Genomic DNA, 27,823 nt, shown 5'->3' on the forward strand with positions numbered 1-27,823 from the left:
GACAAGTTCAGGCGAGTTCGTGTCACGGTGTTCACAGCAGCACAGTCGCGCTGAAAGGGTTATCGCATTCCACGACGGAGAAGCAGTGAGAGATGATAGTTTAGTGTAACTTCTTCTCTCCTCAGTGAGCTTCCCAGGAGAGCAGCAGGAGTTTCCTCTTTGTGTGGAATCTGTGTCAGTGGTGTAAACTGCCCTGTAGTAACCCGTCTCTGGCCTCATGAGGGATCATCAGTGTGAAGGACCTGACTGTAAACCGGCAAACGTATATAAAGCTTAGGTAAACTGATTTTAAATGTAAGCGTAAATAATATAAATGTGTCATTAATGACTTAAAACAACTGAAACCAGCCATTCATTCACTTTTCATGACATGACATGAGGACATAAAGCGCATTGAAAAATTGGAAAACTTTTTGTTTTGTTCATTGCTCATCTCACATAGCCAGACTTAACTTCATCAATCACTGCATTGACCACAAATTATTGCCATGACATTGGCAGAAAGCTGACCTTTAGAGAAAGACTTACAAAAGAAATAGACTTACAAAAGAAATATTTGCATTGCTCTGTTTTAATGTCAAATTGCTACTATTCACAAGCATAAGGAAGATGTAATTAACAAATGATACATAATGTGAATTTACCTGCAGTTAAAGAGCAGTTTCAGTAGCAGGGACCGGATTAAAATTCCTTTTCTCAATTTATTTAACTATTTACAATGAGATTATTTTAAATATGAATAACATCTCATGTTAGCAACACAACTGAGCGACAGATGTCAGTAATTGGTGTCAAATAAGTTCAAGTATTTAGTGCTGCCATTTTGAACATTGGGGAAAATATCACAGAAACAGAGCGTGAAACAAAAACACACACATCATGCACATTTCATTCGACTATCCGACAAACATACAATGCTTTGATCACTCAGATATTTAAAAATGTATATATTGCACATGTTTACCTGGTTAAAGTGTGGGTTAAATATAATTTAGTAAAATGACTGAAGCAAATATTTATCTTTTGTTGCCATAAATCAAATATTAGCAACAACATCTCTACTTTCATTCCAATAACTCATAGAAATATTCAAAGACACTGTCGCTTTGGGATCAGTGATAGTGGAACAGCACCTCATAACTCAGCTGTTACAGTGCAGTTACTGGAGCAGATCGTATGCACCATATATGGACTCATGAAGACTGTGCTTCTATTATTTCAATAAAAAGATAAGTGGATTTAATTTGGGATTAGTGTCACAAGCTGTAATAATAACTGCCTTCTATGCAGCATATGGAGCAAAATGTAAAGAGCTACATGTAAACAACAGCTGGTACAAGCTGAGAAATAATGTACCAGTTTACATCCGAGATCATCTGCTCAAGCATGTGGCGCCCTCTGCAACAACTGTGCAATTACACGATGTGCAGATATGTAGTTTCATCTCCAACATCACCGCGTTAACAACAACATTCAGGTTGACAAATAAACCTGTGAAGGAGCTGATTCTTGCAGCTCTCTTCATTCTTCAGAGATTTCAAACATGTGACTTGGATTTTTGACCAGTTTCAGTATTCAAAATCAATCTGAAAGTGTACATCACAAGCACAGGACTTCCATAAACTGTAATATGAAACCTGTCACCTTTGTTTTAGCACAGTAATCAGATGTAATACAATGATATATTCATGTTATAAATGTCAAAAACATTACAACTTTTAAACATTTTCTGACCCTTTCTGGTTTATAAGAACCTGTTGAAAAGGTTGCAAAAATAAATCGTGTTTCTACACACAAACAGCCAATAACCAAAAGTTACTGACCGTGCGTTTTTGGTCTATCAAGGAATTGCCGTTAGCCACAGCAGTCATCCCTTTTGACTGACAAAAAATTAATCACATGTGCCCTACTGTACTTTTAATGTTCCAGCTTGTAAAACATCTTCTATAACAGTGCAAGAAAAGACGTTTACTCGCCATCTCATTGACTAGAACAAGTGGTTGGAAAACAGGTTTCCAACTTGTTGTCCAATTATACAAACTCGGGGCTCATTCTGACAGTGCAGATGATGCAAAGCTTGTTTTTAGCACCAATGTCAGAAATGAGGAGCTGGCACACATGGCATCTACATGGTACAGTCTAGTAAGACTTTAAAGGTAGTGTTTCAGGTAGTGTTGGGAGCTCTCATATACAGTGCATGGTCATTCCTTTTGACACATAAGTAGACAGAAACAGACAAAAAAAAACTTTCCTTGCTTTCATTAATGCTTTGATTGCTTGTTTGTACCCGTTTGGGGAGAAATACTGGAATATGTGTGAAAAGTTAAAAGTTTCCTTGAAAAACTATCAAGACTTATGCACAAACTATAAATGCCCAATTGTTGATGTAAGGGCTTTAAAAGCAGGATAAGTTGAGCCTTAAAAACATTGCCTTTTACAAGAAAAAAGCTAAAAGTACACAAATTACTGAGGATAAAAATGTATGTACGATTACTGTACAAACCACTTTTCAAGTCGATGTGGCTTTGGAGGAATTGAACACCTGTCTGCCAGAGATTGTGGTCATTTTTGTACCCTGTTTACTGCATAGTTGAACATACTTTACAATATGTTCCTTCTTTAAAAAAAATGCACCATCATGTTTATTTGCATGTGTAGCTGTGAGGACCTAAATAAATGCTCCACAAAGGTAATGTACTCTATTGTTCCATTTGAATAATTGCATTATATCCACCTTTCAAAACGCAAATTAAAAACAAAAAAAATACATTAAAAAAATGGAAAGGAATGACACTGGCTGCATGTATTTGGTACGAGAGCTCAACCAAATCTGGAAATAAAAATAAAGTCGGTCCATCACATCAAATCACCCATCATCCTCTGCTCGTCCAGGTTTCTCTCCTGAAGACTAACAGTGACGCAGTGCAGGGCGTGCTCAGTGACTTGACCTTGTCGTTATCAGTAAGTTGGCTAAATTGTAAACCTCAGGCTGGATTCAGACTGAAGCTTCAAATCTGCAGTGGTGAGAAGGCGTAGAACGGGAACTGGGCCTCGTCCTCGTCCACAAAAAAACACTGGAAGTAGGGCAGCTCATCTGTGGAGGGAGTTCAGAATAATATGTTCATCACTTCTATCTGTCATCCCGAGAGAAGACTGAGTGTGCTGTTCGCACACTTGTGTGATATTTTGCTTATGAGAAGGGAATTTGGACTCACCCTCCATCTGAAAGCTGTCTGATACAGAAGGCTCTGCTATCGGAAAGAGAACATGATGTTAACCATAAAACAATACAGTGTTCTATTACCCTGAATTATTGCTTCAATAAGCAATAATTCAGTACCTTTTACTTTTTCCTCTTTGGCAACTTTCTTCTTTTCTAGAACAAAAAAGAAGAATTTCCATGCATAAATAAAAGTATAGTTAGAAGTGGTAGTAAAGTATTTCAAACACTTAAAATTTAGTTGCAAAACAAACAACTGTACCTTTCTTTGCAGGCTCCTGTATCTCTTTAAGAACTCTGTCCACTGTTACAAAAGATTGATAATGATTAACTAAATGCAGGGGAATATGCAAATGCTGGTGCTGTTTATATAATTCACACAGACATTTCCCTAATCTATTTACATTAAAGGAAAATTTCACACAAATATGAAAATTCAGTCATTATCTTCTCACTCTCATGCTGATGGATAGTCAGATAAAGTTTCATCGTCCACAAAACATTTCTGGAGCTGCACATCAAAACAGAGTTGAGCTAGAGATCCGAAACTGAGATGTTATTATCAAAAAGACATTATTTATACCCTTTTTAAAGCCAACATCTTCACCTAAGTTGCTAAGCTAAAAGTGTTAGCAAAGATCCTGTCCAAAGTGGGTGCACAAGCTCGACCACACGTCAGGGGTTTAAATAATGTCATTTCAAATCCATTTGGGATCTCAGTGCTTCAGGAGACTTGGATTATGCTGTATGAGCTGTATGGAGCAATTGTATGTTATTTTTCAGCTGTTTCTTTCTACATTTTAAAACAAGTCCCCATCTACCTCAGTTGTTTTAGCGAATGCTGCAGAAATGTTTTGTAAGCTATGAAACTGCACTTGAATTTCCGTCCACATGAGAAGATAATGACTTAATTAAAATTTTTGGGCGAATTTATTCGTTAACTTTCAACCTACCTTTTGCTTTCTCCTCTCTGGCTGCCTTCTTCTCAACTGTTTTTTCTACAATAAACAAATACATAAAGTTTCACGAATAATTAGGTCTAAAGTGTACAGTGGTAGTTGTACTGTAAACCGTTTGGTCAGTTTCTTAAAAGTGAAGATACCTTTCTTTACAGGCTCTTGTTTTTCTTTAGGAACTCTGTCTTCTGAAATAAATCAAAATGATGACAAACCATGAAATGATCAAGCAGCTGCTCTGTCCTCTTGCAGTTTCAAAAGTATTTTCCATAAATTCACAGTATATTGATGTATTAATGTACTCAACACAGATTGTATGCAGTACCTTTCTTTGCTGCACTGGGTTTGACCTTTGCTTTTGAGACCTCAGGCTCTGTTTCACAAATATAAGTGAGAAATTGGCAATTACAATATTGCTGACCCCTCAGGGCTTGTGTTAACTAGTATAGCGTATGCATCTTTTACCAGAGTAGATTCAGGATGACATTAATGTGGCTGATTTACTGCAGCGTCTCTTCATAATGATATGTTGTTATGAACAGACATGCCTAGGGTCCCAAAGCAAAAACTGAAAACATCACTGCCAATAGACTTTCTAGGGTTATTAAAAATGTCTAACATGCATGTGCAGTAAGCTACTGGAAAATATTGCTGAACTCTCTGTACACTTACTGTCTATAAGCCTAAGATTTATAGACAAAGAAGTCAAAATTGTTGTTATTTTTGTTTATAAGGATTCATAACAGAATATCTTCTTGCTGAATAAAAACACATTTCTAAATCTTAATTTTTAATGTTTTCTATAAAGGATGTCGAGTATCACATTCAGCAGGAAAATATTCTCAGGTTTCAGCAGCAGCTGGTAGAAATGTCTGTTTCCCCTCTAAATAAACCAATGGCTACATTCACAGACTGCAGTGGCCTTCATGTTGTAATCAGATTACATGTTGCACTCGGCTTGGTACATGAAGTGCTGCCTCTACTGAAGCACTACAGTTGTACCTTTCTTCACACGGACTGGTTTAGGCTTTTCCCTGAACATGGCTGCACCATCAGGAAGAAAATGCAATTGATAAAGCATACAGTTCTTTTCTTTGTGGAATGATTTCTAATAGATATATTTATACTATAATATCTATATAGACTATAAAACCTTATTAAGATAGCCTCAAATGCATCACCAAATTGAGATTCTTGTTGCATCATAATCTGATCTGAACAATGCTGATATGTACAATAACAGTATTCATTGTTGCAGACACTGTACCTTTCTTCACTGCAGCAGGTTTGTCCTTTTCTTTTGGAGTCTCCAGTTCTGCAAAAGGAAAAATAAGGTCACAGGATCTCAACAGTGGAAGTCACAATTATCTAATTGTCCAAAAAGGCATATTGCAGCTGGAGCCACAGCACAACCACAACAAAACTGAGTTTCTAAAACCTTAAAGCAGCTCACACAGCATGAGAAATCTATGGCTAGAAAGCTGTAATTTGTGTTAGAAAGTGAGAAAACACTATTGATTTGTGCCTTTAACATCAGCAGCTGGTTTGGGCTGAATATATTAGGCATCTGGTGATTATAACCAAGAAGTCTTTATGTACTTATTGTTGCTTTTTTATCATCTCCTCAAATGTGAAATGGACATATAATGCTATTTCCTCATTATACATGAAATAATCTGTGAAAATCACTCAACCAGAGTTTCACCTCTTTTAAAGCGTATGGCTCTATATAATGCATATTTTCTACATGTTCTCGTAGCTTTCATTTGCCTAAACACAGTTTGTACTAGGTGCAAACCTCCGTTCTAGAGCTAAGGGCTTGAAGCGTCCATTTATGTTCCACGCATTTCAACATTTACAACACATTGTAAATGTTTGTTGGCTTGGATATAATTTGCTGTGTAATCGCAGCTCTTTATTGTCCATGAATTAGTGGGTAAGAGGTGAGTAATAAAAGCTTGATGAATTATCAACTACGCCTATCTAAGCAGGCATACAGTATTCTTAAAGATCATTGTATGGAAGCAGCTGTTTGCCGATGCAGCTGCTGCAGAGGAATCAACCTCCATTTCCTGTACATTACATCCTCTACAGTGATTTATTGATCTCGTATGCAAAGTGCTTGTTTCCCTCGTGAGCCGTCCAATCAGAGCTTTTACACATGACCTACATCCTGTGACCAGATAACTGTAATTACAAGGATGTAGATGGAGCACCACTAATGTACCATTCTTGACATGGACTGGTTTGGCCTTTTCCCCTCAATAATGCTGATCCATCAGGGGGAAAATACAATAAATGTTTACTTGTGACAATGCTTGCCCTTTAATTACCACAGTGACACACAAAGCATTTTGTTTTTCATTTATAATTAAAAGTTTTATGTATTTGTCACCTAACATGACAATGTGAGCTGCAGGTGTCATCATTTTTGTACCTTTTGTGAAAGCTGGCTTGACTTTGTCCACTGATACTTTGGGCTCTGAGTAAATGTATGAATTTATTGGTTCTCATGAGCTTTGTTGTTATTTAGTGTGATAACATGTTAGAGTTCCTTTAGTGAACCTACGGGATTATAATATAGACTCACCAGCAGTTTATTAGGTGTAACCAGCCAAAACTAATGCATCTGTATAACTCAGTACAGTTCAAAAGCAACACAAACTGCAGCAGAAGTTGAATCAACAAATACTTAACTTTATTATCGTCATAAAGGTTGTATTAATTGCATTAGCTTTAGCTAGGTTCACCTAATAAATTGGCAACTGTGTATAGATGATAATATTCTTTCTTCTAAGCTACAAGCCCAGAAAATCATCTTCAGGCTGATGATTTTGGCAGGCTACCTTTCTTCTTTAGGAGTGATTTGACCTTTTCCTTCTTTGTCCCAGTCTCTGTTTTAGAAGGAGCTAATTCAAAGGAATAACATTTTTTCAACATTTTTTTTTAACTCAAATATGAATATGTATACTATGTCTTGTTGTAATTAAATATTTACCTTTCTTTTCATGAGCTGGCTTAGGCTTCTCCTTTGGGACCTCAGGTGCTGCAGCAAAACACAGGGTGAAAATGAGTTCAGTTTTCGTGTTAACAAGAGTTATCTTTTCGCCAAATAATGATTGATTGTATCAGAATTACCCTTTTTGGCAAGAGCTGGCTTGGCCTCAGCTTCTATAGGGAATAAATACAAAATAAATGCCTGTTTTTTGGGTTTTTTTTTTAAATAAATAATAGATTTATGAATAATCCGATGACATTGTATAATATTTCTTGGAGATGTGATTGAGATTTTTGTTAAAAAAAACAAACAAATTGTCATTATCTTGTGGCTGTAAAGCATGAACACTGATTAGCATTTCATCAGCAGACACATGTTAATCTCCTCTAAAGCACGACAGAAACACACTTGTGCTGCATACCTTTCTTCTTTTCAGCAGTCTTTGCTTTGATAACAGGCGCTAGAAAAATACACGGCCCTATTAATTCTAATGTATACAGTTAAGCGAGAAAACAACAAAGAAACTACAGTCGCAAAGCCAAACCTTTTGTGGGAGTCAGTGGCTTGGCCTTCTTCTCCTTGAGAACCTCAGCTTCGAAAGCAAATGATAATAGTAACACAAATATCAGTGGAGTTGGCCATTTCCAGCACGTTGTGACCATGTCACCATACCCGATTTACAACTAATGCAGCTTATTACCCTGAAATTGAAGCATTCAGACTAAAAATTGTTAAGAAAGCAGGCTGTCAAAATTAAAAATGAAATAACAGTGAAAGTATTTTAATTACTGTAATTACCTTTTTTAGTTGGTGCTGGTTTGACTTTCTCTTTTGGAGTTACAGGCACTAATGAAGAGAAAATATTACAGTGAAATGGTTCAAGTTAAACAAAAACTGACTAGCTGAAATGGTGAGCATATACACAATCTTAAAATGAGCTGTAAAAAAACCAAACAGACGGACCTTTCTTCAGTGGCACAACCTTCACCTTCTCCTTTGTTAGCGAGACATTTTTGTGTGGTACTTCTGCCTCTGTAAGAAAAAACGAATGAGAATGAAAATCAGTGACTTCATTATTAAAACATTAACATAAATGTTGATTGGTGTCCTCTTACCTTTAACAACTGGGGTGGCTTTTTTCTTGAGTGGAGCAAGTTCTGTAAAAAGAGAGTTTAGGTTCATCATCACAGAAAATAAGATGACACATTGGACCGAATGTAAGGTAAGCTCTTACCTCTCTGTGCTAGAACTGGTTTGGGTTTCTCTTTTGAAACCTCAGCTGCTTAAGAAAACATATGACATGATGTTCAGCATGCAAAACCAAAACCTGTGATGGCATGAACATTTTGATGTTTGCAATGTTAAAAGTTTGCCAAACCTGTCTTTGCAGAGACTGCTTTGACTTTCTCTTTTGGTGCCTTGACAACTGAAAACAAAAAAACAAACACAGGTGTATGCTTAGGATCACTGACGCAAACCACTGAAACATGGAAGAATCTAAAACCAATCAAAGCTATACACCAAAAAAAATTTTACCTTTTTTCATGGGCACTATTTTGACTCTCTCTTTTACCAGAGTGGCGTTTCTGGGAGTCTCCTCTTGTTCTGTGGAAATACAATACACATACAGTATGAAATTGTTGCTCAAGATCCAGTTAGCTGGATATTTTCATGTCCATTATAAAATGCAACACTGACCTTTTTTCAAGGTGACTGGTTTGGCCTTTTCTTTATCAGCTTTAACAGCTTCTGTGTGTCGAGAACGCAAGGTTTCTTATAGCAGGACAGTTTTATTTCCATTGTGACAAAAAAATAATAATAATGTTTCTCTTTGGTGATAAGAACATTATGAACTAATAATGTGCACGTTACCTTTCTTAGCAGGAGCTGCTTTGGCCTTTTCCTTTGAAACTTTTGTGTCAAGAAACAGGGCAAAAGGTTAGAATAGCTTGACTGTAAACTGAAATTAATTAGGTATATCCTGCAATCTATGTACAGACAACAATCACAATATTGTTAAGTCTAAAAATGTTCTCATATGAGTAGTTTTAGTAGTTTTTGGAAGGTGTTGAAGAACATTAGTTGTGAAAACTAATGCAGTCTAATACAAGGGTCCTATAATAAATTGTGTCTTGATGAAGATCATAATGTTGAGTTTTTGTTGATTCAACTATAATATCTGTAGTTTGTGGTGCTGTTGAACTGTATCGTATAAATTTGGTTGTTGATGCAAAGATTTCAAGTGTTTCTGCGTCAGTGAGTCTTTGCATTACCTGATTTTACAGGTTCAGGTTTGAGTTTTTCCTTTGGTTCCTTCTTGGGCTCCTTGGGAGCTGCCACTGGTGGAAAATGCAAAATGCAAAGTTTCTGACTAGAATATGGTCAAGTTTAATTCTTGAAATGATTAATATAACAATAAAAAAAATCAATACAAAAGAATAAAAGCATGCTCATACCTTTCTTTGCAGGTTCTGCTTTGGCTTTCAGCTTAGGAGCTTCAGAAACTTCTATTATTGGAATATTCAAAAAGATAATTCATGAGCTCATCTTAGCTTGACATTAACTCCACCTACATGTGAAACTGCATCACTGCAGGCACTAGCCAACATGTAATGGTAGCACTCAATACAAACTATAATCATAATTATTTTGCCTATGGTTTATAATGTCACACACTGTAACAAGTTCACATGTGGTTACACTGAGTGTGGCCTGTTACTTACCTATTTTTGTAACATTAAGATGTTCCTTTTTCAGGACAGGAGCTATCTGCTTTCTTACAGCTTTGACCACCTTTACTGTCTTCTTGGGTTCATCAGCTGAAATGAACAGCAGAAAGATTATGATACAATTTAGTGTCATACTGTTTTATTTCATTCTATTACATTTTGTTTTTTAACTCTACAAAGCATCGTTCAGTATTGCTGATGAAATCTGACTGATATCTTGCCATTTTATTTTATTTTTTATCTAAAGAGGTGTTGATTCAACTGTAAGATCAGTAGTTTGTGATTCAGTAGAACTGTATTAATTTGGTTGTTGATGTAAGGATTTCCAGTGTTTTATTTTCTTATATTCCTCTCGCTCTCTGGCTTCGACTGCAGCGTCAGTGAATCTTTGCATTACCTGATTTTACAGATTCAGGTTTGATTTTTTGCTTTGGCTCCTTCTTGGGCTCCTTGGGAGCTGCCACTGGTGGAAAATTATGACATCAAAAAGCCTTAGCTATACATAAAGGCACATGTTTATTATGTGACACTTAATATGTAGTTTTTTATGTGTTCTACACATAAAAAAATCAGTGTCAGCAAAGGAAAAATATGCTAAATATTTGGCTTAAATATGTTAAGATGAAGTTTAATTCTTGAAAGGGCTGATTAAAGATTGATAGGCTATGAGGTTATGTAGCATCTAAACCGCTAAATAACGTAAAACTACTTTTTCTTGAATTGACAATTGACACAAAAGAATGAAAGCATGCTCATACCTTTCTTTGCAGGTTCTGCTTTGGCTTTTGCCTTAGGAACCTCGGGAACCTCTGTTATTGGGGATAATTCATAAATATAATGTATTAGTTTATCTTAGCTCCATATTGATCCATGCTTTAAATGTAATGTAAATATATTACTACTAGAATAGTTTTGAATACTGTTCAATTCCTCTTGACCCAAAGCTGAGTGTGGCCTGTTACATACCTGTTTTTGTAACATTAACAAGTTCCTTTTTCAGAACAGGAACTATATGCTTTTTGACAGCTTTCACAGTCTTTTGGGGTTCATCAGCTGAAATGCAGAAGAAAGATTATGCTATAATTTATAATTATGCAACTTTGGTAGGAATAGTCAAATGTTCCTTTTTTGTGTATTTGCTAAACATTGTATTGCTGGCCTATGCATACCTGTCTTATCCTCTTTCCTCTTGACAGGTTCTTTGTCTTTGGCAGTCTTCTTAATTTCTTTCTCTTCTTTAGAAGGCTTTGCTGGCTCTGTCTTTTGTTCTTTCTCTTCTTTGAGAGGTTTCTTTATGTCTTTCTCTTCTTTGGATGGTTTCTTGACCTCTTTCTCTTCTTTGAGAGGTTTCTTGACTTCTTTCTCTTCTTTGAGAGGTTTCTTTACGTCTTTCTCTTCTTTGGATGGTTTCTTGACTTCTTTCTCTTCTTTGATGGGTTTCTTGACTTCTTTCTCTTCTTGGACAGGTTTCTTGACCTCTTTCTCTTCTTTGAGAGGTTTCTTGACTTCTGTCTCTTTTTTGATGGGCTTCTTTACTTCTTTCTCTTCTTTGGATGGTTTCTTGACTTCTTTCTCTTCTTTGGATGGTGCCTTTACTTCTTTCTCTTCTTTGATGGGTTTCTTGACTTCTGGCTCTTCTTTGAGAGGTTTCTTGACCTCTTTCTCTTCTATGGATGATGGCTTTACTTCTTTCTCTTCTTTGAGAGGTTTCTTGACTTCTGTTTCTTTTTTGATGGGCTTCTTTACTTCTTTCTCTTCTTTGAGAGGTTTCTTGACTTCTGTTTCTTTTTTGATGGGCTTCTTTACTTCTTTCTCTTCTTTGGATGGTGCCTTTACTTCTTTCTCTTCTTTGATGGGTTTCTTGACTTCTTTCTCTTCTTTGAGAGGTTTTTTGACTTCTTTCTCTTCTTTGATGGGTTTCTTGACTTCTTTCTCTTCTTTGGGTGGTGCCTTTACTTCTGTTTCTTCTTTGATGGGTTTCTTGTCTTTCTGTTCTTTAGATGGTTTCTTGATCTCTTTCTCTACTTTGAGAGGCGTTTTTACTTCTTTCTCTTCTTTGATTGGTTTCTTGACTTCTTTCTCTTCTTTGGATGGTTTCTTGATGTCTTTCTCATCTTTGGATGGTTTCTTGACCTCTTTCTCTTCTTTGGGTGGTGTCTTTACTTCTTTCTCTTCTTTGATGGGTTTCTTGACTCCTTTCTCTTCTTTGAGAGGTTTCTTCACTTCTTTCTCATCTTTGGATGGTTTCGTTACCTCTTTGTCTTCTTTGGATGGTTTTTTGACTTCTTCCTCTTCTTTGATGGGTTTCTTGTCTTTCTGTTCTTTAGATGGTTTCTTGATCTCTTTCTCTACTTTGAGAGGCGTTTTTACTTCTTTCTCTTCTTTGATGGGTTTCTTGACTTCTTTCTCTTCTTTGGATGGTTTCTTGACCTCTTTCTCTTCTTTGGGTGGTGTCTTTACTTCTTTCTCTTCTTTGATGGGTTTCTTGACTTCTTTCTCTTCTTTGAGAGGTTTCTTCACTTCTTTCTCATCTTTGGATGGTTTTGTTACCTCTTTGTCTTCTTTGGATGGTTTCTTGACTTCTTCCTCTTCTTTGAGAGGTTTCTTGACTTCTTGCTCGTCTTTGATAGGTTTCTTGTCTTGTTTTTCTTCTTTGGATGGTTTCTTGACCTCTTTCTCTTCTTTGGATGGTGCCTTTACTTCTTTCTCTTCTTTGAGAGGTTTCTTGACTTCTTTCTCTTCTTTGATGGGTTTCTTGACTTCTTTTTCTTCTTTGGATGGTTTCTTGATGTCTTTCTCTTCTTTGGGTGGTGTCTTTACTTCTTTCTCTTCTTTGATGGGTTTCTTGACTTCTTTCTCTTCTTTGAGAGGTTTCTTCACTTCTTTCTCATCTTTGGATGGTTTTGTTACCTCTTTTTCTTCTTTGGATGGTTTCTTGATGTCTTTCTCTTCTTTGGATGGTTTCTTGACCTCTTTTTCTTCTTTGGATGGTGCCTTTACTTCTTTCTCGTCTTTGGATGGTTTCTTGGCTTCTTTCTCTTCTTTGGATGGTGCCTTTACTCCTTTTTCTTCTTTGGATGGTGCCTTTATTTCTTTCTCTTCTTTGAGGTGTTTCTTAACTTCTTTCTCCTCTTTGATGGGTTTCTTGACTTCTTTTTCTTCTTTGGATGGTTTCTTGACCTCTTTTTCTTCTTTGGATGGTACCTTTACTTCTTTCTCTTCTTTGATGGGTTCCTTGACTTCTTTCTCTTCTTTGGATGGTTTCTTGACTTCTTTTTTTTCTTTGAGGTGCTTCTTAACTTCTTTCTCTACTTTGATGGGTTTCTTGACTTCTTTTTCTTCTTTGGATGGTTTCTTGATGTCTTCCTCTTTTTTGGATGGTTTCTTGACCTCTTTCTCTTCTTTGGATGGTGCCTTTACTTCTTTCTCTTCTTTGAGGTGCTTCTTAACTTCTTTCTCTACTTTGATGGGTTTCTTGACTTCTTTTTCTTCTTTGGATGGTTTCTTGATGTCTTTCTCTTCTTTGGGTGGTTCCTTGACCTCTTTCTCTTCTTTGGATGGTACCTTTAGTTCTTTTTCTTCTTTGAGGTGCTTCTTAACTTCTTTCTCTACTTTGATGGGTTTCTTGACTTCTTTTTCTTCTTTGGATGGTTTCTTGATGTCTTTCTCTTCTTTGGGTGGTTCCTTGACCTCTTTCTCTTCTTTGGATGGTACCTTTAGTTCTTTTTCTTCTTTGATGGGTTCCTTGACTTCTTTCTTGTCTTTGGATGGTGCCTTTACTTCTTTTTCTTCTTTGGTGGGTTTCTTGACTTCTTTCTCTTCTTTGGATGGTTTCTTGACTTCTTTTTCTTCTTTGGATGGTTTCTTGACTTCTTTCTCTTCTTTGGTGGGTTTCTTGACTTCTTTCTTTTCTTTGGATGGTTTCTTGACTTCTTTTTCTTCTTTGGATGGTTTCTTGACCTCTTTCTCTTCTTTGAGAGGTTTCTTCATTTCTTTCTCTTCTTTGAGAGGTTTCTTGACTTCTTTCTCTTCTTTGGATGGTTTCTTAACCTCTGTTTCTTTTTTGAGAGGTTTCTTGACTTCTTTCTCTTCTTTTGATGGTGTCTTTACCTCTTCCTCTTCTTTGAGAGGTTTCTTCACTTCTTTCTCTTCTTTGGGTGGTTTCTTGACCTCTTTGTCTTCTTTGAGAGGTTGCTTGACTTCTTTCTCTACTTTGAGAGGTTTCTTGACCTCTTTCTCTTCTTTGAGAGGTTGCTTGACTTCTTTCTCTACTTTGAGAGGTTTCTTGACCTCTTTCTCTTCTTTGGATGGTTTCTTGACTTCTTCCTCTTCTTTGAGAGGTTTCTTGACTTCTCTCTCTTCTTTGAGAGGTTCCTTGACTTGTTTCTCTTCTTTGGATGGTTTCTTGACCTCTTTGTCTTCTTTGGATGGCTTCTTGACTTCTTCCTCTTCTTTGAGAGGTTTCTTGACTTCTCTCTCGTCTTTGAGAGGTTTCTTGACTTCTCTCTCTTCTTTGAGAGGTTTCTTGACCTCTTTCTCTTCTTTGAGAGGTTTCTTGACTTGTTTCTTTTCTTTGAGAAGTTTCTTGACTTCTTCCTCTTCTTTGAGAGGTTTCTTGACTTCTTTCTCTTCTTTGGATGGTTTCTTCAACTCTTTGTCTTCTTTGAGAGGTTTCTTGAGTTCTTTCTCTTCTTTGGATGGTTTCTTGACTTTTTCCTCTTCTTTGAGAGGTTTCTTGACCTCTTTCTCTTCTTTGAGAGGTTTCTTGACTTCTTTCTCTTCTTTGGATGGTTTCTTGACTTTTTCCTCTTCTTTGAGAGGTTTCTTGACTTCTTTCTCTTCTTTAAGAGGTTTCTTTACTTCTTCCTTTTCTTTGAGAGGTTTCTTGACCTCTTTCTCTTCTTTGGATGGTTTCTTTAACTCTTTGTCTTCTTTGAGAGGTTTCTTTACTTCTTTCTCTTCTTTGAGAGGTTTCTTGACTTCTTTCTCTTCTTTGGATGGTTTCTTCAACTCTTTGTCTTCTTTGAGAGGTTTCTTCACTTCTTTCTCTTCTTTGGATGGTTTCTTGACCTCTTTGTCTTCTTTGGATGGTTTCTTGACTTCTTTCTCTTCTTTAAGAGGTTTCTTTACTTCTTCCTTTTCTTTGAGGGGTTTCTTTACTTCTTCCAATTCTTTGGGTGTCTGTTCTGCTTTTTTGTCTTTAGATGGCTTTGGTTCTTCTAAAAGTTCATCAAGTTATAAAAACTGTCAGTTCTTTATGTACCGTAACATGTCTGTAACAGACTACACAGCTAGAGTATACTGTCATCTTTGTGTACAAGTGGGAATGTTGCTTATATGGAAACAATAGAAAATGCTGAATAACTATCATACGTATATGCTTATAGTGATAACATATGCATATACACTAAGGTTAAACAAAGAAATTATTGAACATCATTCTGTTTCGAACCTATTTCATACTTTGTACATAAACTCTACAAAAGGCTGGTTTCTGTGTTTACACAGGTACATGTCCATGTACAATATTTGAACTTTCTGATGAAGTGTAATTACCTTTGAGCCTCTGTTGTTTCTTCTGAACTGGTTTGGCCTCCTCCTTTGGCTTTTCCTCTTCTAGTTTTATCTTTATGGTCTCCTCATGTTTGGCTTCTTTCTCTTTTTTCTCCTCTTTTTCAGTTTCTGCAGCTTTGAGGTCTGTAAACAACCATATTCATAAGTAAAGTTATCAGGTGCTCATGTAGATAGAGTACATTCTTGTTTTACTAAGTTGTATCAAATCAATGTATTCAATGAGAAAATTAGGAAACATAAAAATATCTGGGGAGAAAACAAAGTGGAGGGTGCACAATTTCAAGAACATTACCTTTCATAATGGCATCTTTAACTTCTTTTATTGCGTGCCTTTCCTTTGCCTCTTTGAGAACTAAAGTATTTCATGCAGAAATATATATAAATATACAGTACATAAGAGAGCAATTCTAGCCAAAAGTCAGACCAGCAATATAGTCATCACGACAAGTAATCATGCTTGCCTAGGAAGCACTGTAAGCATTACACACTAAAAACACTATGGCTACAAACACACCAAAAGCATTCCAAAAATGTCCTCATCCAGAAATCAATCAATGTTTTTCTCAGTCCTTTAGCTCCATCTAGCTGCTGTCTCTACTAATGGCTCACTGCCTGAGGCAATGACTGCTCAGTTTAAAGAAGGAACACTTAAGCTGCCAATTTAATTAGCACTTTAGGAAATAGATTTGTCCTCACGTAGTTATCAAGATGAAAAAAAAGCACAGTTAAAGGAGCTGGAATTAACAGGTGATGTACTAGCCCCAAGATCCTCTTTCAGTGCAGCTATTCACACCTAAGTCAGGATGAGTTTCTGATGTAAATAAAACTTGACTTGACATTATCATATCCATCTCTATAGGTTTTTTAAATTTAATGTGCTAATCTTTCTTGTGGTCAGATGAGTTTAACAGTTTAGTTCCTATGTGTCCAGTACAGATAGCTATTGGTTAAGCACACAAACTTATGTTTATAGAGGACTAGCCTATATATTATGATCCCAGACTGATCAATGCAGATACACAAATAACGACCAAGATTTCCTTGGAGCCCCAAAAACTGAGGTGAAGACATGTCCGAGTGAGTTTGCTAGCTCAACTTAAGCAGATATTTTGCACTTCTCATAAGGTTTTACAAATTGTTTTGTAGAGTGACAAACAGAAAGGAGAGGTGGGGGAAAATAACTGGAAGAACAGGTGTTTCTTGTCCTGAGGAGTTTTGGAGGATAGGCTAGTCATTCAAACACACCATAGGTGCTCTGCACACACAGTCCATGCATACTGTGCTAGCTAACGTTACAGCTAACGTAGTCAAAACATAGGCCGTTTAAGGCAAGAATACAAAACATTTTGGTCAAATAACACATGTCATGAATTTACTTGTGGTCAATGTGATCCGTAAAACAACAAAAATATTAGCTTAGCTTATCTAATTACAAGCAGGTGAAGAAAGTTAGCCTAGCACAGGGATTTGCAAAGAGGGTCTATATTATATCATAAAGTCCAAGTGTATATTTAAAGTATTGCTTGTACAACATTATAATTATTTGCATTACCTCTGTTTTGTAGCTCCTCTTTGCATGACGCTTTGGTGGATGTAAACAGGAAGTACAATGTTGCCAGGGAGCAGGTGAGTTAGCTGTGGGCTACAACTTGAGTCCTGGTATTTTTTTTTACCTGTATTTGTATTTGTTTACAATTTGTCTAATTGGAACTATTAAAAGTAGGCCATTAGCAGTTCCTGTTTACAATTTACCCAAGGGTGTACAGACAGCTATCTCTGGATTACTTTGACGCTAAAGAAAACTAAAAAATACTGTGATTTTAAGGCAAGTTCTGCAGTTATTAGGATCATCTTTTTTGTGTTTTTATGGATGTTTCACGATAGACGTAAGAGATAATCATATCCTAGGGAAGTATAAGTCACACTCATTACTGAATATAAATGACACAGAGATTTCTGATATCAGCCTTCGCCTCTGATTCTGGGTAAAACAGCAAACATTTCCTAAAACCAATCTAATCTGTTTAATCTGTAATGAAACACCTTTTGTGATGAAACAAGGTTTAAAAGCTTGGTGCTCTGCTTGATGATGAACACTCAGAACAAAACAGCAAAAACACAATGTTAACAAAAAGCACTGAAATAAAATATACGAAATAATATACATGAGACGTTCAAGTATCTGTTAGGCCCTTAAAACTAGTCATGTCACAAAGCATTTAGTGTGTCATTCGAAAACATGTTAAGGAAATGTAAAGATGATAAATACTCATACTATCATTCCAAATTACATTCATCATGATGAACACACTCACCATTCAAAAAAATTTTTTTAACCTGCTAATGAAGAAAATGATGAAACATACATGAGAGTAATGGTAAAAGTGTTGTACCTTTCTCATGCTTGTGATCAGCTCTTGATCCAAGTCTTCTGAGCCTCTCATGGGGAATATGAACCTTCCTCTTTCGTTTAAGTTCAGGTTTCCCACTTTCACTGTTGTTGTTGTTTTCATCATGATCGTCGATGATGTCGGAGTATTCGTCTTCGTCGAGAACAGTCGTCCCTTCTTCCTCATCATCGGATTCAGGTGCTACGCTGGCATTATCGAGTTTCTCAGCTGACAGGATTTTAAGGTCAAGCTGTTGGACAGATGGCTCTTTTTCTTCCTCTTTATCATCCACCTCCACGTGAATCTCCATTTCTTCCTGTTTTTCTTCTTCTTCTTCTTCCTCATCCTCCTCATAGAAAGACTCATCATCATGAAGATCTAAAGCTTGATCGTCCTGGTCAGTTTTTGAAAACTCTTCTTTGACACCAATGTCGCTTATTATAATGTTTTCTTTGTCTTTTTCTTCATGAAGATCTTTATCTTCAATCTCCTCCTCATCAGCCTCTTCTTCTGTTTTTGTGTCCTCCTCCTTCTCCTCCTCTTCTATAGCATCTTCAGTTTTTGTACCCTCTTCTTCCTCCTTCTCATCTTCCATTTTGGTCTCCTCAACCTCTTCTACTCTCTCCTCCTCCTCCTCAATGTGTACCAAAACTTCTTCAGCTTTGGTCTCCATCTCCAGCTCTTCCTCCTCCTCATCTTCTACCACATTTTCTCCTGTTTTTGTCTCCCCCTCCTCCTCCAAATGTACCAAAACTTCATCAGCTCTGGTCTCCTCCTCCTCCTCAACTTCTACCACCTTTTCTGCTGTTTCGGTTTCCTCCTCCTCCTCACTGTGTACCAAAACTTCATCAGCTGTGGTCTCCTCCTCCTCCTCTCCCTCCTCCTCATCTTCTACTCCCTCTTCCGCTGTTTTGGTTTCCTCCTCCCCTTGTACTAAAACTTCTTCAGCTTTGGTCTCCACCTCCTCCTCCTCATCATCATCATCATCTTCTACCCCCTCTTCCACTGTTTTGGTTTCCTCCTCCCCGTGCACCAAAACTTCCTCATCTTTGGTCTCCTCCTCCTCATTTTCTACCACTTCTTCTTCTGTTTTTGTCTCCTCCCCCTCCCCGTGTACCAAAACTTCTTCAGCTTTGGCCTCCTCCTCCTTCTCCCCCTCCTCTGCTTCTATCTCAACCTCTTCATTTTTAATATCTCCATCTTCTTGTTCTTCCTCGTCATCTGCTGTTTTTAATTCATCCTCTTCTGTAACAATGCCGCCGTCATATTCTTTCTCCTCCTCCTCTTCCTCAATGTTTGCTGCATCCCACTCGGTTTTAATGATCTCTTCCTCCTCCTTCTTAGTATCCCCCTCTACTGCTTCTTCCTCTTCCTCTTCCTCCTTGCCGTCATCATGGAGGAGCTCCTCATCTTCCGGTGCTCGTTCATGTTCCGTTTCTTCGACGTCGACATGTTTCACTAGTGATGTGATAGCAACAAATTTAGTGCCTTTTATCGATCTTGTATCTGACTAAAAAATTGGACTATTAAAGAAAAACCGTGTGAAAGAAAAACCGTGTGAATACCATCATCTTCCTCTGCCGCTGTCAGATCTGCTTCAGAGGGAACTTCAGCTTCCTCCTCCATCTTTGAGTCTGGGGCTTCACTTAACTCTGCAGCAGCAGCAGCAGCAGCTTCTTCTTTGGCAGCTTGCATGATCTCTGTAACTGTATCATCCACCCATGTGACCTTTTTAATCCGACCTTCACCTTCACGCATTTTTATACAGAAATGCAGCTCCGAAAACTTGTTTTAAGGTACAGAAAGAATTTGATGGGGTGAAATGACCGTTCATAGCATTACATAGTACACAGCACATGCGGAAGTTAATAACTTTCAACATATGCTCATATCAGGTTAAAAGCCTGCAAACTCCCCTCCAGTTAGTTAGAACTGAAGATGCATCTTGAATGAAAGGTGAAACGTCTTCAAGAAACTGAAACAAGTCCAGCACTTAAAATATGCTCATATCTTTACAATTTCCTTGTTGTCAGCAAATCTTGAAATGACCAAAACCGAGTAAAGAGTAGAGTTTACTGTGGTAAATCTTTAAAAGTGTGTCACAAGTGTATAGTTTCATTTTAAGTAACTTCCTGAAACAGCTGGGCACTTCACTTTTTAGTAAACTTTACCTGAAAAGAGCAGTAAATAATGGTTTTTGTTGGGGGCTATTTTTAGCTGCGTATGTACACATATTTAATGCTCAGTGAGTACTGATTGGAGCAGAACAGTGTATGTGGGATTGATTGAAAATAAACTAAAAGTAAACAGAAATGGAGGTCTAAGGTAGGTATGGGTACAAGTAATAGATTAATCAAGTAATAATCAGACATGTACCTTTTCCATCTTACATTGCTTTTTCTAAATACTGTAAAATACTGTTAATACTGTATACCAAACTTCAAATATTCTTTTTTCACATTATGGGGTTGTTTGTAGCCTTATGCTAGAGAGTTTCTCTAAGTCCATTTATAGTTGACCTTTTTTTAGTCCCTTAAAGTTTTTAGGAAGTACAGTTCACCCTATACGAATCTCTGATGGCGCATTTGATATATTTTACTGCCACAGAGGAAATACATTTCTGATAAGTGGAAATGTCAGCCAGGAACTGCCAGTGTCACAGATGATAAGTGGGTAAAAAAGACAGTCGCAACTATGCTGAAAACTGTCAGAGGAAATATATCAGGATCCTGACAGGAGAGCATCTGAGTATGTAGCTGATATACATTAACATGGGATTTACATTATGATTTAATGGACGTATTTCATGTTAACTTTCGCATCTTAGAATTAGTTGGGTCAATATAGCGGATAATTTAGCAGTCAGTGCAAATGTCTCTCATCTATGGTGCAAAAAAAACAAACAAGATATCTTCTTCATTTCATGGGAATTGATGACAAACAGAAACATTTAGACTATTGCCAGACTTATTCCAAAAATATTACCACCCACCATTGATTTAGTGAGTAATATTCTGAAGGCTAACTTTTGAAACATGTTGTACTGATGATTTATGATTATTCCATGCAAAGACAAAATGAAATACTCGGCACGGACACACACGTCATCCAATACAAACAATCCAGATACAAACAATCCAGATACAAACAGCATACAGGATATGACAGATGTTTAAATTGTTGAAATACAGGTGGCAGACACATATTAAAGACGCCTTTTCAAGCTCAACATAACAAAACTTTTTAACATATGACACAAAATATGATGAGTGGAACAAAAAGATGTGAATGCAGAGTTCAGTGAAATGTAACATCCAACAAACAGTCAGTGTGACAAACAAAGGAAGAGATGCAGTCACCAGGTCATAGATGTTTATTCCAGTGAAAGTATACAGTGGTTATGATAAAAAATTGTTCATGCCATAATTAATAGAGTTTGTTCAAACATCACATACAGTTACATCATACATTAGAAAAAGACATAAGGCAGACTTGAGACCGGTTCATACAAAGACAAACAAAAATCAATGCAAACATGCTTGAAAGGCCACTATTTGCGGGCAGCACACATTAAACCTGTCCATAACAAACATCATAGTGTGGCGTTTTCTTACCTTTTTCTAAAGGTGGCAGGAATTCACCTACATTAGAAAGAAGAAAATAAAAAAATGACAATTAGCTTAATATTTTAACCATTATTTTTATTGTCTGTATTGTGACAGCAAGGAAAATTATTGCCATTACTTACCTTTCCTCTGTACCAATTTTATATCAGGCACGGGAGCTACGATTTCATCTAGTCAAACAGAAGAAAAAGACATGTTGTAGTTTGCAGAAATAGGCTAGTAAGATGCTTTTAGGTTTATTAAAACTAATAAAAAGTAAAACCTTTTTCAGTCACTATGTGTACAACCGGTGTGGCAGCAGGTTCACCTAAAACATGAGAAGAAAATATGGCAAAATATGCATCAAGATTTTTTAATATACATATTTTTGTCTTTCTGGATCAGAAGTATTGAAGCATTTGAATTAAAAAGACAAGCATACCTTGATCACCAACAAGCATGCTTGACATGGAAGCTATAAACAAATCCTTCTTGTCTGACATTTCCAGAATGGCATCTTCAACGACTTTCATGGGGTCAATGGACACTTCAGGCATGATCCCTGAAATATCAGCACACCACAAACTCAGTCAGAGCTGCTGTTCATAATACTAACATATACAACTTCAGATTGTTCACTGTTTCTCCCATTACAATATATATTTGTATACCTTTTTCCAAAGAGAAATATGAGCAGTCCCATAAAAAGTAAACTCATGGTGACATACCAGCAACCGTAATGTGGCTGATATGTAAATTATACGTTGTCATGTGTGAAAACAGACCTTGTTCGCCAATCAGCATTGAGGAGATGTAGCCCACAAGCATGCTGATTTGTTCTGTGGTGATTTCTGCTGTTCTCTTCAGGGCTGACATGGGGCTGAATCCCAAAGCATTCTGGATACCTGATCAACAGAAAGTCACAAGTAAAAGTACTGTATTCAAAACCTTGCTGAAGTAAAGTAAGTCAGCAAATTTGTCTTAAAGTGGCAAAAAGTACTCATACTTCCCTATCACGGTTTTACTATTATGTTTTTGACTAATATCACTGCATTAATGTGAATGTTGCATTTTATCGGCTGATTTTCAGTATTCTCTTATACTTTTGAGTAGTTTAATCGACAGCAAAGCTTCATATTCTGTAAGATTATTATACTGTATGTACTGTATGTATTCCTGTGAGAACCACATATCTTTAAAAATGAAAACTAGCCTGTATACATATATATACATATTACTTAACTTAAGAAGTAGGAGGATTTCCTCTGAAATTTAGTGGAGTAGAAGTATTAAGTAGCATAAATGAAAATGCTCAAGTACAGTACAAGTACCTCAAATATATACTTAAGTAGCCTAATATACTTGGTGACATCCCAGGTATTGTAGAGATACACATACATAGATTAGGTAAAAGTTAATAACCACGACAGATACTGTACCTTGTACTGCGTCCAGTATTACATCCATGATTGCACAGAGAACATCTTGGATGTATCCTGCTATTCCACTCACAAAGTCGTTAGTAACACTGAAGACATTTCTGCCAATAACCACAGGGTCAATGAAGCTAACGTCAGTGGTTCCTGAGAAGAACAACACACATCCAGGCCCAAAACTCCGGTTAGTTACTTCATTCAACAAATTATTCTGTCATTTAGTTGAAAAGACAGTTAATGACCAATCAATGATTAATTTTCTCTTTAAAAAAACAAAACTATATATCTATAACAAATACAAACGTTATTAACTAATAATGTTGGTTTAGTCATGAGTTAAGGGTTCAACAATACAGACATAATTATATTTAATGTAAAGGTTAGAATATGAAGCAGGTACCTTTTGTTATGTCCAGTATTTTGTCTACGATGGCACAAAGCACGTCCTGGATGTAGCCCACTATTCCACTCAGAGTGTCATTAGTAACACTGAAGGCATCTCTGCCAACTACCACAGGGTCCATGAAGCTGACGTCAGTGGTTCCTGGGGGAAAACAAATAAGCACAAAGAACAAATATGTAAAATCAAAACGGTGTGCTGCGTTAATGGCCATTTTAAGATGTTAGGAGGTTTAATACCTTTCACTACATTCAGAACAGTGTCCAGGATGGCACAGAGCACATCCTGGATGTAGCCCACCACTCCACATGTGAATTCATTAATAACATTGAAGACACCTCTGCCTATGACCACAGGGTCAATGTAGCTAACGTCAGTTTTTCCTGAGAAAACAAGGACATTTGTGAGGGAAAAACTAATTTATTAATATCAAACTCAGCAAGAATTATTGAAGTAGAGTTTTAGATGAATGAATCAAATGATTAGTCGTTTTTACACATTTAATTAGAATATTTATCATGCTATTTTCTTGTGAATTCAAAGGATTCCTTTGTAAGAAATAAGCATTAAAATATAGAATACGTACCTTTATTAATGTCCAATATAGTATCCAATACAGTATCCACTATAGCACACAATGTGTCCCTGAAGGAGCCTACAACTCCACCCATGAAGTCATTCGTTGAGTGGAAAGCCCGTCTACCAATGACCACAGGGTCAACATAGTCGAGGTAGAAGTTCCCTGTGGGATCATTAGAGTCATGGTTACATCACACGTCAGCCAAAATGTTAACAGCTTTCTTTTCTGGTTGTTTTCATACCTTCCTCATCAGAAAAATAGCGAACAACTCCATCTTTTGCGTGCGATATTTCCTCAGCAGCGTAAGTGGCAACAGACGTGGGGTCACTTAAATCAGGTGCACATTCTAGAAGACCAGAAATAAGATGTTAGATGTCTAAAAAACATGTATGCATGCACTCTTCTGTATCTCTTATGTACCTTGAAACTTATTGAGCAGACTGGAAACTTCATCATAAGCGTCATTTACTGCTCCAACAGGGTCTGTGATGATTTGCTGAATGTCTGAGAACAATAAAAGATATATTGGTAATTATGCATGTCTGGTGACTGAAGTCAAAAAAAGGTGCATTTTCAGGTATGTGTGACCTACCAGGGACTGTTTTGTACTCCACAAAGTCAAACATCACCACTCCCACCGTCACCCAGGACAGGAGGGCAGCCAGAGCTATCAGCAGCTCTGCAGACATCTTCAGCTTCCCAAGCAGCCCCAGACCTTTGGACCTGAGGGAGCTCGCCTGTGGTGCCACCACTCCATTGGACCCAGTGGCTAAAGATGGATGAGTAAAGATATTAAAGTCACTCTGAAAAATCAACCATGTCCCTGTTTTGCTCTAACTTTTGCTTCTGTTACATGAAGATGTCTGGTTTGAACTTTTACAGTAAGTTACGTAATATAATTGGTATAATTGGCCTCATTGTCAGTCTACATAACACTCAATTGTGCAGATCGTAATATCAGATTACAGTGGTATGAAAAAAATTACATAGTTTGTCTGCCAGAGGGCGCTGACGTGTTGTATGTCAGTACAGATCTTGATCACAATTTTAATAATCATATTACAGGGTTTCCCTATAAAAAAAAAAAGTTAGGTTATGTGTTTTTGTAAAGAAATAACATTGGCTGCTAAAATGTTATCAGATTTGATTACAATTTGGACGGAAATAAAGTTTTTGAGCAACGCCTTTTGGCTTGATACCTTGTTTTGTTCCTTTGCATGCCGATGGAAGGACAAACATGTCCGCCAGTGATTACGCACATATTCCTACATCATTATATCAATAAAGGCATAAAGGGAGAAGAAGTAGACTGACAGGAAGTAAACATTGGTGTAGACAGGGCAGTTTTCAAAATTTTAAGAACAATGCATTTTAATGTTAGTTAGACCTCAAAGATTCACTGTCAGTGTGTTTTAGTTAAAATAGTTTAATGTAAAGAAAACACAGAGCACCTTTAAATTGGCGATATAGTTCAGTCAGTGATAAATAATGACATACAACCATCTTTAAAAACTTATCAGCTGGAGTTCCTTTTATATATTTTTACCTTGAAGACAGTATCTTGTTCCAGTCTCATCATACACACTGCAGCTAAAACAAGACAGGTGAAGGCTATTTCCTCTGTGATAAAAAGGATTGAAACAAGGCCTTAGCCATGGAGTCAACATTGGGGGGTGACCACATCGGTTGGAGTCTGGGGGTCTCCCCCACCAAGAAAAGTGCCATTCTAAAATATTCACAGAAATCCATGAAACACATTTTTTCTTTGTTCATTCACTAATGAAAAGAAAGTATGCTACCTAGCTAATGCTCCAACAAGAATTTATGTTATTTATTTTTCATTTTATATTATTTTTATTATAATTATTTTAGCCGATAAACAGCTCAGACAAACCACATACAGAACTTCAGTACACTGGAATAGAACCAGCAGTAATACTGTAATAATCATAATTTGTTTAGTTAAGTTATGGTTTTACTTACATGTGCTAATGAGTATTCAGGGTGGTGGTGTGTGGTTTCTTCTCAAGGCATAGCAATTTTTTTATTTAGCCTATATTTTTGCATTAATATATTTAAGGAGGGGGATGTCCCCCACAATGTATATCATAATTACAGCCCTGGATTCAAACATGACACAGTGAAGATAGTATGTCTGATCTTTGCCTTCATCAAATGGCAACCTCTTCCCTTGTGTTGCATCGACACGTAAGCTTTAGGATTATGTTGACTAGAAGACACTGATTAAGATCGTATCCTAATCAACATAAACCTATCTGACATTTCAGCTGGAAATATCTGACATTCTCATTTAGGTCATCCAAACATATATGCGCATGATTCCCACCTGTTTAGTACAGTGTAAAGTCTTGATGGTATTTAAAACCTTATCCTAACCATCGTCAACTAATTAAGTAAGAGTGCACCAATGCTGCTGTTCTTTCCAAAGTGTTACAGATACCTTCTAACTGCGAATGAACTCTGTGCATGCCCGAATCATGATTCACTTCCTCATATACAAGTGCTGGGTTATGAAAACTAAAAACTGTCCCCACAGTCAGCTGAGTTATTCAGGATGGACATATGGTGTCAGTGTTTCATCACAAATTTATACTGAATCTGACTGAAACCGCCTGTTGCTGCTGTTTTTATTCACTAAGCCCCATAAGATTCACTAAAGAAATATTTATTTGTCAAATATTACTTGTTTGAGCAGCACGCATAACAAGTAGCCTTATTTTTAGATGGTAAGGACAGAAAGTTGTTGAAAAACCAGAGGTCAGCCCCAGCAGCAGTCATGTCTGTCACAGGACAGCGATACTAATACTCTGGCTACATGATATCCTGTATTTATAGCAACCAACTTTCAACACATTTTCCTAAGAGGACACACAGCATCATAACATCGCAGTTTCTTTATTACAAAGCATATATGACTTGGGCTTTCTGTGTTGTATCAAGCAGTAAAGGTTAATAATTGTAGGCCCGGTGCAGGTGTAACAGTCCTACCTTCAGCCATGGTGGTATGGAGACAATTTCAGGTATTATCCTTTGAGTTGGGGGCAAAGCCTCCTCATGCAGAAGTGAATGGAAAATCACAGATTTGTTATGAACCCAATCAGCATCGACTTGTCAGTAAAAACAAAAATGTCCCAGTTATTCAGTTATTCCATTTCCACTTGGTGATCACAGTCTTGTTCCGTTCATCATGTAATCCACAGGTTGAACTCCTCCAAGGTTTAAAAAAAATGAAGAAAATGGAAAAATCAAACATAAAGTTTCACAGGTGTTGGGGAATTTGGAGCTGCCAGTGTGGCAGCATTGCAGCGGGGGATCTAGGGGCCAAAGCAAAGCAACGCAGGGAAGGGGAAGGAAAGCACCAGGCTAAGCACAGGGCTGGGTAAGGTTAGGGGGGAATGGACAGAATATTCCACCCAGTGTTATTGGTGCCTCACATGGGTATAGGTCAGAGCATAGCACAGGGGGGGCTTCTAGGTAACTTTATCCCCCAGAAGGCCCGGGTTATTCTTAGCTGGAGCTCTGCGGACCAGTAGCTCTGGCAGGCCTTTTTTGGCGGTTGAAGGGGTGTGTGTAAGATCAGTTGGCTGAACTGGGCGCCCTTACTGGTGCTGCCCACTAAACTGGAACAAATCAGGTGCCCACGATGAGGAACGGACAACACACAGCTGGAAACATTACGCTTAAACATTGTCGGCCTCTTCCTCCTGCTGCTGCTGGTGCTTATGCGATTTATTTTTTTTCAGGGGGTTTCATTACTCATCATTTTCTTTTTATGTGCACACATTTGCTCATATGTGACAGCTAAATAAACACATTTCCAAAATTACAAACTGCCTCACCAATGAACCACAAACAGGTCCAGCATGTGTATTAAAAGAGCGTCATTTTGTGACCCTTTTAGCAACCTGCAAGAG

General features: G+C 37.2%; 1 protein-coding gene across 1 annotated transcript; it reads right to left on the bottom strand.

The window, feature by feature from the left end:
- Positions 1-553: 553 nt before the first annotated feature.
- On the bottom strand, positions 554-27,302 carry LOC141010287 (uncharacterized). Its single transcript, XM_073483160.1, has 38 exons — positions 26,898-27,302; positions 24,481-24,657; positions 24,309-24,392; positions 24,130-24,234; positions 23,895-24,050; positions 23,548-23,691; positions 23,309-23,452; positions 22,912-23,055; positions 22,258-22,377; positions 21,915-22,034; positions 21,756-21,800; positions 21,616-21,663; positions 21,482-21,508; positions 15,770-15,829; positions 15,460-15,600; positions 13,774-15,122; positions 11,977-12,219; positions 11,073-11,235; positions 10,870-10,956; positions 10,662-10,712; positions 10,301-10,366; positions 9,898-9,993; positions 9,631-9,681; positions 9,448-9,513; positions 8,873-8,923; positions 8,711-8,779; positions 8,553-8,600; positions 8,290-8,331; positions 8,138-8,206; positions 7,175-7,222; positions 5,444-5,491; positions 4,502-4,549; positions 4,323-4,364; positions 4,174-4,218; positions 3,483-3,524; positions 3,341-3,376; positions 3,216-3,251; positions 554-3,094 (listed from the first exon to the last, which is right to left on the bottom strand). The coding sequence occupies exons 1-38, from the start codon at positions 26,905-26,907 to the stop codon at positions 3,009-3,011; spliced, it is 4,407 nt and encodes a 1,468-aa protein (XP_073339261.1). The 5' UTR covers positions 26,908-27,302; the 3' UTR covers positions 554-3,008.
- Between the last annotated feature and the right edge of the window lie 521 nt (positions 27,303-27,823).

Source organism: Pagrus major, chromosome 16 (assembly GCF_040436345.1).
Source record: "Pagrus major chromosome 16, Pma_NU_1.0".
Classification (NCBI taxonomy): domain Eukaryota; kingdom Metazoa; phylum Chordata; class Actinopteri; order Spariformes; family Sparidae; genus Pagrus; species Pagrus major.

Bases quoted from the DNA above. Each gene is read 5' to 3' on its own strand.
- LOC141010287 (XM_073483160.1), bottom strand. The intron at 9,514-9,630 runs GTATGAGCATGC...ATTTTCCACCAG, and splicing joins AGCAGAACCTGCAAAGAAAG to TGGCAGCTCCCAAGGAGCCC. The intron at 8,207-8,289 runs GTAAGAGGACAC...TTTTTCTTACAG, and splicing joins AGCCACCCCAGTTGTTAAAG to AGGCAGAAGTACCACACAAA.